This window comes from Erinaceus europaeus, chromosome 14 (assembly GCF_950295315.1).
Source record: "Erinaceus europaeus chromosome 14, mEriEur2.1, whole genome shotgun sequence".
In the NCBI taxonomy this organism is placed as follows: domain Eukaryota; kingdom Metazoa; phylum Chordata; class Mammalia; order Eulipotyphla; family Erinaceidae; genus Erinaceus; species Erinaceus europaeus.
This window is the reverse complement of record NC_080175.1, coordinates 52,046,845-52,058,960: the sequence shown is the minus strand read 5'-3', so window position 1 is coordinate 52,058,960 and position 12,116 is coordinate 52,046,845. Positions and strand designations below refer to the sequence as shown.

Genomic DNA, 12,116 nt, shown 5'->3' with positions numbered 1-12,116 from the left:
GAAGGACTTTCTCATTGATCACTTGACAGATTTCTTGTCATTCTCTTCTGGCTTGTACTGTTTTTGTGGAGAAGTCTGCTCCTAATCTTATGGGTTTTCCTTTGTAGGTGACTGTTGTTTTTCTCTTGCAGCCTTCAGGATCTTTTCTTTATCCTTATTCCTTTCTATTCTAAATATGATGTGTCTTGGTGTCTTTAAGTCTGGGTTAATTCTGTTTGGGACCCTCTGGGCTTCTTGAACCTTTATGTCTTTTTTGTTGTCTAGACTAGAGAGGTTCTCAGCTATTATATCCCGAAGAATGCTTTCTTCCTCTCCCTCTCTTCCTCTAGTAAGCTAATAATGTGTATATTATTTCTTTTGAAGTCATCCCATAGGTTTCTGTTGTTATTTTCAGAATCTATTAATTTATTTTTGAGATCTCTTACTTCTTTTTTAATTGTCTTTAATTCATCCTCAATCTTGCTAATTCTGTCTTCAGTTTCATTTATTCTATTACCTCTTCCCTCTATTGTTTTCTGGAGTTGATCTATTTCTTTACCCTGTTCTGATAGTGTTTTAGCTTGTTCAGATAGTTGTATTTTTAGCTTAGCTATTATAGTTTTAATATATCTGATAAACTTGAGATATTTAGTATTTTATACCAGGGTCTCATTTGTTGCTTCTGCATTTCTGATGGCAATTCTTTCAAACTCTTTACTCACTCCGGTGATTATTTCCTTAACTAGTGATTGGATGCTGACCTCATTATTTTTTGCTTCAACCTTTTGGGGGCTTTTCCCTGTACTCTTGTCCTGGTTCATTTCTCCAATATTTCTTCTTGTTGGTTTAACCATTTTATATAGTATGTTATGAGGTTGCTTTCTCAGTACTTTTTAAATTGCTGATCACTCTTGCCTAGATTGACTTGTGTCTAAGAAAGGTAATTACAGGGCTTTTTTTTTTTTTTTTTTTTTCCTGTAGGCTTTGGGAGCCTGGGTTTTTTAAAACTATAAGTAGGCTTCTTAGCTTAATCACTGAGTGCTGGCCAAGAGATAAAGCAGGGTGGGGCAGATATTATCCAGTGGCTATGCAAAGCAACTCTCACAACCCCACTGCTAGACCACTGAGGTATAGATCTTCTTATGAGTTTCCTTGTCAGTTTTCTGTACCCTGGTGCAAGCACAGGGCCTCCCCCTGCTGCTCCAGATTCTGAGGGCAGTAGCAATGGAGACTCACATTTTCATTTGGTGAGTCTTAGGGGAGTCCTCTCCTCCCATCAGCTCTCTTTTTATTGGTGAAATAGACTGGAGGTGAAGTTCAGTGGAAAGCTGCTGGACAGTTATCAGCCACTTAATCTCTCCCTAGGCCAGGAGCCACAAGTGTTTGTACTCACCAGTGATTTGATGGGTTCCTCAAGTCGTTCTAGTCATGTCTTGTTGCGGTCCCAGGTGGTCTCCTGAAAGGAATATAGTCTAAACAGAACTGTAGCATGTACTGTAGAGACTCAGGGATACTGTTTTAATTTTGAAAGCTTACAGTTATATATAATTAAAGAAAATATTGTGTATCCTACTTCAGTCCTCATGAGAGAATTATCTTCACATGTGACCATTGTTCCTTCAATGTGCTTTTCACAATTTGCTACATAAAATGTAGCCTTGGCATATTCCAATTTAGAGTTGGTGCATAGGGGACAAAACACATGTTGAATTGGGAGTTCCTATGAAATATTTATTTATTTTTTGTTTTCATTAGAGTACTATGAAAGTTTCAATAATGTTTTATTAGTCTTTATTACTTTTATTTCTCTATTTTATTTCTAAAGGTAAAATAATTTTCCTCATTGAATGACTACTGACATGAATTTTACTGATATGAATGTTGTCATGTAAATTTGAAATTCTTATAAAACCAGTAGACTGGAATGTACTTATTTACAGAATACATTGTCATGTATCTGTTTTTAACCAAACATGTACTCAAATTTATTTAACAGCCGAAATAACTCTCTTGGATTGATAGTTGCCTTAGATGAAAATAATACAGCACATGGAGACTTTTTCTGGGATGATGGAGAAACTAAAGGTATGTCTCTATGTGGAATGATTGTACATACCTATTCCAGTGACAGGGATTTTTTGTCTTTGTTGACACAAAATTGTGCTGATTGGAAAAAAAATAAATGGTGTTGATTTTTATGTAGATGTGCTGGGGAGATGGTCCTGCAGGTATAGCAAAGGACTAGAGGACTTGCAGGGATTCAGTACATAGTTCATTCCCTAGTACCATATAGGCTGGAATGTTGCTCTGGCTTCTCTCTTATTCATGAAATAATTATTAAAAAATATTATACTAGAAATCTGGTTTGCACAGATTTCCAGTTCTTTTATAAACTTTAACAGTGATATTTGAATTATATCTATTGAATATGTAGCTTTGTAAATTGTTAAAAGTCCTAAAAATAGATATCTTTATTTTTAATATTCTATGTATTTATTACTTATTGCATAGAAACAGAAAAACCAATAAAGAATGGGGGAGATAGAAAGAGAAAGGAAGAGAGGGAGGGGAAGAGAGAAAGAGAGAGAAAAAGAGAGAAAGAGACCCTGCAACACTGTTTCACTACTCATAAAGCTACCCTTTTACAGGTGCCTTAAATCCAAGCCCTTGCACATTGTAATGTGAACTGAACTAGCTGTGCTTAGATTACTACTTTGATTAAAATAGTAAATTTGCAGATATTGAAATTGCATTGTATCTTCAATAGCTCCACTGGTTAAAATTAAAACTGGAGTATTTTAAATCTTTAATTAATAAGAAAAGTAATCTGGGGATGTGTTGAGAGAGCATTGTATAGTATGCTTGAGGAGGACTCAAATTGATTATTAGAGGGAGATAAGAAATTGATAAAAAGTGGTCTTGGAGGTGGCACAGTAGGTAAAGCATTAGACTCTCAAGCATGAGTTCTTGATTTCAATCCCTAGAAGCACATGTATCAGAGTGATGTCTGGGTCTTGTTCTCTCTCCTCCTATCTTTCTCATAAATAAATAGTAAAAAAGGAAATTTATAAAAAATATTAGAGCTAAAAATGTGTTTTAAAATTAATGACCTTTAAACTGTGCCTTTTATTTTATTTTATGTGCTCTAAACTCAATAATTCAATATGGTGCATAAGCAAAAATTTATTTTTAATAATATGTAATTATGCTGTAGTTCAAATACCTCTGATTTAATAAATCAATTACCATTACCCTCATGTTTTCCTTTAGTTTTTTGTATTGTTTAAGATAGTTTATTTTATTATCTTTATTTGCCACCAGGATTTATTTGCCTTCGTGCCTACATAGTTGGATACCATGTATTTCCCTTTTCTTTTCTTTTATAAAGGGTGAGGGACCGAAAAGTAGAGAGACATTTCTTAATTATTTTATTGTAAGGTAGAGGGAAATTGAGAGGGGAGAGGAGAAAGATTGGAAGAGAGAAAGATAGATACCTGCAGATCTGCTTCACCACTTGTGAAGCGACTCCCCTGTAGGTGAGGAGCCAGGGGCTTGAACCTAGACTCTTGAGAGGGTCCTGATGCTCAGTACTATGTGGGTTTAAAACGGTGTGCCACCGACCACCTCTTCTTTATATTTTTTAAATTATTTATTTATTTGTTTACTTATTTTCTTTTTTTGTTTTAAATATTTATGTATTTATTTTCCCTTTTGTTGGCCTTGTTTCTTATTTTTGTAGTAGTTATTATTGTTGTTATTGATGTTGTTGTTAGATAGGACAAAAACAAATGGAGAGAGGAGGGGAAGACAGAGAGGGGGAGAGAAAGACAGACACCTGCAGACCTGCTTCACCGCCTGTGAAGCGATTCCCCTGCAGATGGGGAGCCTGGGGCTTGAACCAGTATCCTTATGCCTGACCTTGTTCTTTGTGCCACCTGAGCTTAACCCACTTCACTACTGCCCACTCCCCTTTAATATATATATATATAATTATTTTTTTTAATTACCTTTATTTATTTATTGGATAGAGACAACCAGAATTCAAGAGAGAAGGGGAAGATAGAGAGGGAGTGAGATAGACACCTGCAGCGCTACTTCACCACTGGCAAAGCTTTCTTCTTGCAGGAGACCAGGGGCTCCAAACCGGGTTCTCGGGCATTCTAACATGTGCACTTAACCAGGTGGGCCACCATCCAGCCCCACATTAGTCTCTCTCTCTAAAGAAATATGTTGGGGGGGGGGAGTTCCTGATGCTCAGTACTATGTGTGGGTTAAATCCACATGACAGGAAGCACAAGGACTGGTGTAAGAAGGACTCTGTCTTCCCCTCCTCCTTTGGTTTCCTTCTGTCCTATACAGCAATAATAACAAGGGCAACAAAAATGGAAAAAAAAATGGCCGATAGGAGCAGTGGGATCATAGTGTGGACACTGAGCGCCAGCTATAACCCTTGTAGGCAAAAAAAAAAAAAAAAAAAAAAAAAAAAACTCGAGTAATTACAAAATAATAAAAAATAAGAAAGATTCAAAATAAATTTGTGATGTGCCATATATTTTCATTGTTATCAAGCATTGCGCAAACTCAGACATTTACAACTACATTTACTTCATAGTAAGTTTTGTTTTATCTGAATTTCTAGAACTATGTTTTCTTACCAGTCTTTAAAAAATTAACTATGGCAACATGCATTTATTACCTTAACTTACAAAAAATATCAAATTTACTTTATTCAAATACTGTTGCATATTAATTTAAAAAGAATAGTGCATTAGTTTAATTAATAAATAGCTTCTGTTTTTCAAATTTCTTAAATGATGAATAATTTGAAAAAAGTAGTTAATTTAACGCTATGTAATTTTATTTAGAAACTATTTATCTTCCATTTCAGGAACCATTGAAAATGGCAACTACATTTTTTATAATTTTTCATCTTCTGATGTAAGTCTTCTTTTCGAACAGTATATTTAAACATAAAAACTCTCAATACTTGTGTTATTTTTTTATTAAATATTTTCTTGGAGGGGGCTGACATTTATCTCTAAATTTCAATAGAAAAGAATGAAATACTTAATTTTGGTTTGTTAAAATAGAAATATTGCCTTAACTTTTTACATTTAATACATCGGTTGTGTTTGTAATAATTCATAGAATTATTAAAGCAGTATACATAATTTAAATAGAAATTCTAGCAAAATAATCTCGTATTATAATTTTTTACTTTATCAGCCATATTATAACTTGTGTAGATTTTGGATGAGGATTTAGAAAACTGTACAAAGGTTAATTTTAAAAAATCAAAAATCTGATTTTTCGAATATCCTTTGTTGTCAGAGCCACATTATTCATCTTTAACTTGAAGTCAGGAATGAAAAAGGATAAATGAGTTGTGTTGTGAATATTTTTGGTTATCAGCAGAGATCTTTAATGGCATGTATAAACTGTAGAGTATGTATGTATATATGGATGGATGGATGGTTTTGGTCATCACTGGAGTTTCATTGCTCCAAGCCAACTTTTTCAGATATGGAAGAAAAGAGCACCAAAGTTTCTTTCAGTGTAGTGGGTGTGAAACTCAAACCTGGGATATGCCCATGCCAACGCAAACACACTATCCAAGTAGGCTTTCTTATTGACTCTAAGAGAAGATATATCCACTACTTGAATTTAATTCTGTTTTTGGAAAAGATGGAGGAACAGATGACTATTTTCTTTTTCCTAGTTCAAATCTACAATGGTTCTCTAAATTTATGTCCTGTGATTCATAATATGAAATTATGAATTGTTATTTACTTTTTTTTTAGAACACATTAAATATTCTGTGTACCCACTCATCATACGAGGAAGGAACCACTTTAGTATTTGATACTATAAAAGTCCTTGGGTTGCCAGAAACGGTTACAACAGTCATGGTGAGAAGGGGTCAGTCAACAGCCCCTCACATTGATTTCACTTATCATGCTTCCAACCAGGTGAGGTCAACCTGTTGCAATACTGTAGCTGCCATAATTTATGACATTTGTTGTCATATAACCATTCAGACACTTTTTCCCTTTCTTAATGATAAGCTTTTCTTTTGTCTAATCCTTTCTCTGCTAAGCTTCCATTGTAGATCATTCCAATATATATTTCAATAGTAAGATTACTTTTTACTATTTCTTATGTATTATCCTTGATACCATATCTATATGGATTCCAAATACTTTTCATACCAGTGTCTTACTGTGAACTCTAATTTACCTGTTGTATACAATAGAATCTAAAACATTTATCCTCATATTTAAGATTCATTAGAAAATAGATAAATTATTTCTTCAGCCATTCTCCCTCTTTAGGAAAGTATTTACTGCTTTTTTTCCTCCCTCCCTCCCTCCCTTCCTTCTTTCTTTTTTTTTTTTTGCGGGGGCGAGGGAGAATAATAACTTACAGTAGGAACTATGACAGGTTTCTACAAAATATTCTCAGAGGAATAGAGAATAGGGAAGCTATCAAGGGAGAGAATTGGATAGGGAGCTCTGGGGGTGGGCATTCTGTGGAAATGTACCCCTTTTATTCTATAGTCTTGTCATCCATTTTACAAATTAAAAAAAAAAAAAGAAAAAAGGGGGATTGAGGATATAGTATATAGCTTGCCCCATTTGGGAAACATGATTTTAGGATAAAAAAAATTGTTAAACTTGGAAAATTGTACTAATAGGAGAGAGAGAGGGTGGGGGGAGAAAGGACATGGCTGATCTCAGGCATAAAGTGATGATGTCAGGAATTAAATCTGGTACCTCTAGGATCTCAAACATACAAACACAGTGCTTTTGATATCTCTCCATTCAGATTCCCTCTATTTTTCTGAACTCTGGTTATCTTCAAAATATATCCTATATATTCTCTTCAGGTTTTTGTTTGCATGTCTGTTTTTGTTGTTGTTGCTGTTGTTGTCTTCTCTTCCATGGCAAAGCCCTTTTTGTTTGGTAACTTCTGTCTCTTAGGAGATGTACTAAAGACAAAAGAAATCACAGATTTGTCCTGAATTTCAGTCTTGAATCATACATTCAAATATATTTATTACTTTCTCACTATGTTGGTTAATCATTGTCAAATTAAATATTTAAGTCATACTGTTATTTAGGTAATAATCTGAGGCCTTAAAATTTATCTTTATATGTAAAGGTAAAGTATAATCTTATAGTGAAAACTTACTGAGAAAGTTCAACTAATAGAAATTTAAAATATTTAAAGTTTTTTAAAATTTTAAAAACTGTAAAATATCATAAGGGCATAATGAAAGTCATATATTTAAACAAATTTTCATATTTTTTATTTTAATGAGAGATACAAATAGAAAAACAAGAACCCTGCTCAGCTTTGGATTATGGTGGTTCTGGGGACTGAAAATAGAACCTTAGAGCCTCAAGAATCATGTTGTTTTTGCAATTTTACTTCACGTTTTCTGTTTTATATCTACATGGAGGTTTACACACACACACACACACACACACGTGTGTGTGTGTGTGTGTGTGTGTGTGTGTCTGAATAAACCTCCACTATATCCATCCCTCTAACTCTTCTGTGTTTAGTTTAGACACATCTTATATGACTTTTCATTTCTGAATATAGTTATGATTACAAGCTGATATACATAATAAATTATGCGTATAAAATTTTAAAGTTAACTTTGCAGTTTTTCATTCCTAGGATAGAAAGAGCTTCCAAATACCCCAAAATAGAAGTAATTTTGTTCCACATATATGTACTATTATTTTTATATCATCTTTCATTAATTGTCCTAAAAATGTAAGTAATGGATACAATTAGGAAAAGAAACATGAGAATATTGCCTACCCAGAATTTGCCTAACCAAATGCCTATAATGGGTTTGAGCTCGAGCACCACAAGGAATAATGAGGACAGCCATGGTTGGTGCAACAATGACACAGTGTCTTTCCTCTTTTCTTCTCTAAAAAACCACAAAAACAGAATGAAAATACTCTGTGGAGACTATTCACCTGTGGTATTGCCTATGTGTGAGACCCTCGGTTCATATTCACCCAATAAAATAAACAAAATTAGGGTATAATTAAACAATCAAAAATTTCAACTTCTGACTCTGAGAGCTTTCATATCACCCACAATTAGCATTTTTTTCACCCCAAGTAAATGCAGGGGGGCATTTTCTGTGCTTTAAAATGGGAGAAATAGAGGATTATAAAAGGTAGACAGTTTTCTCAGACTCTTAAGCATTCAATTGCAGAACTAAGCTTGTTTTTGGACTTAAATGCTTCTTATTTGTATTAAACAATTTGACAACATTTTTTCTGTTTTGAAGATCTAGCCATTTCAGTGACATCAACACATTTTCTGCTCACATTTTTCTCTTTAAGTTATATATTAAAACTGCTAATTATTTGACTTAAAAGTCGCCTTGACTATCATGTCTTCAAAAATGTTATTTGAAATATTGTAGTGGTCAGAGCACTTCCTTACTGTCCGCTTTATCTTCAAAGAGTCTCATCATTGATAATCTGAAGCTTAATCTTGGAGGAAACTTTACTGTTCAATGGAATCAACTTTTCTTAGAAAGTGAAAGAATCAACTGCTATCCAGATGATGACATAGTAGATCAAAGAACTTGTGAAGGACGAGGCTGTGTGTGGAGCAAGGTAAAGAAAACTTTACTTACATATTCATATGGATTTTGCATATGCATTTCAATGTCAACAATGCTCAATACAATTCTAATTCTACAATATATAGTTTAAGTTCATCTATAGAAATACTCAGGATTGTGGTCTGTGAGGTGGCACAGTGATAAAGCTTTGGACTCTCAAGCATGAAGTCTCTAATTCGATCCCCTGCAGCACATGTGCCAGAGTGATGTCTGGTTCTTTCTCTCTGCTATCTTTCTCATAAATAAATAAAATCTTTAAAAAAGAAATATTCAAGTTTTTAGAGTAGGATATAGACAATTTGTTTTTGTTTTAATTAACTCTCCAAAGGCATGGTTTAATTGGAACCAGAATAATGAAAGTGTAACTTATTTTCTAGGTAGTTTGGACATAATAATTTTATTAAAAATAATCAGTATATTTATGTATTGTTTTTGATATTGATGATGACTTATTTGCTTAAGTGAATAAGATATTATGACAGCAGGGAATGGAATCTCAAAACTTCTGAATCATGTTTTGAAAAGTGCTGAAATGGAAATTGACCATTTCTGGTCCATTGTTTCATCATCCTTTCAATGGAGTGATGATGGTAATCGGTTGCAAAAGGACACTCTTATCAGTAAGAATATGGAAAAAACTCCCAATTGTTATACTTGTTAAACATATTTTGTGCTTTTGGTTACAACATTGGGTTTTGGCAGGAAAAAGAAAAAAATATATTGATTTCCTATTACAAGAAGAAGAAGAAGAAGAAGAAGAAGAAGAAGAAGAAGAAGAAGAAGAAGAAGAAGAAGAAGAAGAAGGAGAGTATATGCTATACCACTGAGGAAAGTCCAGAATATCTGTCAATGATTTACATGAAATGTCTACATTTATGTGAAGAAATTCAAAGAAACTCTGCCTCAAAAATAAAAGTATTTATATTTTATTACACTGTCAGATTAGGTAGCATAATTTTTGTCACTAGAGAAGTTTACAAAGTAGTTGGGGAAAATTGAGTAAGTGAAAAGATTAAATAAACAACAAAATCTACATTCTGAAGTAATTTTCTAGTTCTCCAATAGCTTCTTTTCAAACTGTAACTCCCAATGAAAATCCTCATTATATTCTATTGGAGCTTATCCGTTATCATTATGAATCTATGGGATGGATACTAATGCACAAATCAATTTCAAAGTGAAAATTTAGTTTTTCTATAATTACTAGTATTTTTTAACTTATTGCAAACATTTACATTAGGAAACATTGACTTTAGGCACTGAATATGCCACCTCTGCATATGTTTTTTTTTCTTTAAATAAAGCCAACACTCCTCAATTTTTGTTTTATTATTTTTTTTTTAGATTTATTTATTCCGTTTTGTTGCCCTTGTTGTTTTGTTATAGTTGTTATTGTTATAGATGTTGTTGTTGGATAGTACAGAGAGAAATGGAGAGAGTAGGTGAAGACAAAGAGGGCAGAGAAAGATAGACACCTACAGACCTGCTTCATCATCTGTGAAGCGATTTCCCTGCAGGTGGGGAGCCAGGGGCTTGAACCGTGATCCTTGTGCTGGTCCTTGCGCTTTGCGCCACCCATGTGTGCTTAACCCACTGTGCTACCACCCAATTCCCCAATTTTCTATAAAGTATTGGAGAAGATAAACACAAGAACTGGCTTTTTGATTTTGGTTTGAGGAACTACAAAAATTTAAAAAAGTAAGATGACTGTAACATAGGTTGGAAATTGTGGGGAAGTTCATGTAATTGAAAAGTTATGTTTGAATAATTTAAGGTTGACATAATCAATGGAAATATAAGTACAATATGTCAGTTTTAATGTGTATTCAAGATAATTTAGTGGAGAAGTTTTATATCACAGCTAAAATATAAAATTTAGAATCAACATCTAGACCACTTCTAAAAACTATGTAATGCAATGGCATCCACGTGAGTGAAGAGGACTGATAGAAAAAGGAAGAGTTCATAAATTAACCACTAAGTCATTTTCTTTTATTTTCTTTTTAATATTCTTATTTATTTATTATTGGACAGGGATAGAGAGAAATTGAGAGGGGAGTGAGAGGGAGGATGGGAGAGAAACAGAGAAACCCGCAGCCCTGCTTCATTACTTTGTGAAGCTTACCCCTGCAGGTGGGGACCACAAGCTTGAATCTGAGCCCTTGTGTACTATATTGTGTGCTCTCAACCAGATGAGCCACTACTTTGGACCCTCCACTAAGTCATTTTCAAAACTGATAATTATGGATGTGATGAAGTACAGGAATAGAGACTGGGAAAAGATAGCAAAGTGTTTGGTTGTCTTGAAAACAAAGAATATGTTAAATACTGAAAGCTAAAGAAACATGCAAATTTAAGAGAGAAAACTCTCAAACATACAAATTATACTTATAATTCATTAGATAATCAAGATAAGAAAAAATAAAATAAGAAAATATAAGAACTGTAAACTGATATATGTGCTTCATGGTATCAAAATTCTTGGGTCACTTTTATTGGATTAATAGTGAGAGAATTCTGGGTGTACAAACTTGGTCAGAGTGAGTTCAAGTAAGAATGGATCAATTAATGACAGCAAACATGTGTTTGTGTGTTCTGTTGTAAATAAGCATAGAAATGGAACAGTGTATGCAAAGAGACTCTGATGCCTGGGGCTTCAGCATCTCAGGTTTGATCTCCCATGTGACCAAGCAGGGCAGTGCTCTGGTAAAAAAAAAAAAAAAAAGAGAGAGAGAGAGAGAGAGAGAAGGAGAGAGAGAGAGAGAGAGAAGTAAAACAGTAGTTGTATTAGTGAAATGATAGTTTCCTCTTCAAAATATAGGGGAAATTTGATTTACTTGCGAGTAATTTACACTTAACACAATGCCAGTGATACAAGAGAGAAAGGTAAGGATTATCTTAAAAAGTAAGAAAATAAACATTTTAGAATTTATTTTTGTCACCTAGGAAACATGGGACTTTGTGAACCAACAAAATGGATCACCTTAGAAAATAAAAGCAGACAATATATGTTTCATAAATGAGGCCTGGGAAGCCTCATGTCCACCCTCCCCCTCACCACAGGGTTTTTACTTTGGTGCCCTACTTTCAATTTAGTCAGATCCTGCTTTTAGTTTCCCTTTCAGATCTTCTTTCTCAACTTCTGTTGATGAGTGGGATCTTCCCATACTCATCTTTATCTTTCTGACTTAGCTCACTTAACATAATTCCTTCTAGCTCTGACCAAGATGGGTCAGAGAAGTTGAGTTCATTGTTCTTAGTAGCTGCATAGTATTCCATTGTGTATATATATACCACAGCTTTCTCAGCCACTCATCTGTTGTTGGGCACCTGGGTTGCTTCCAGGTTTTAGCTATTATGAATTCTGCTGCTATGAATTTAGTAGTGCACACATATTTTTGGTTGGGTGTTAAGGAGTCCTTGGGGTATATCCCCAGGAGAGGAATTACCGGGTCATATGGAAGGTCCATGTCTAGCC

The 12,116-nt window shown here is 34.0% G+C and overlaps 1 protein-coding gene across 1 annotated transcript in view; it reads left to right on the top strand.

Moving 5' to 3' along the window:
* The window catches only part of SI (sucrase-isomaltase), a 143,875-nt gene that overhangs the window by 85,748 nt on the left and 46,011 nt on the right, over positions 1 to 12,116 (top strand). The window contains exons 21-24 of the mRNA XM_007523647.1: positions 1,976 to 2,064; positions 4,868 to 4,917; positions 5,781 to 5,948; positions 8,475 to 8,630. Of these exons, the coding sequence (XP_007523709.1) occupies positions 1,976 to 2,064; positions 4,868 to 4,917; positions 5,781 to 5,948; positions 8,475 to 8,630 (463 nt within the window). The remainder of the gene's footprint in view (positions 1 to 1,975; positions 2,065 to 4,867; positions 4,918 to 5,780; positions 5,949 to 8,474; positions 8,631 to 12,116) is intronic.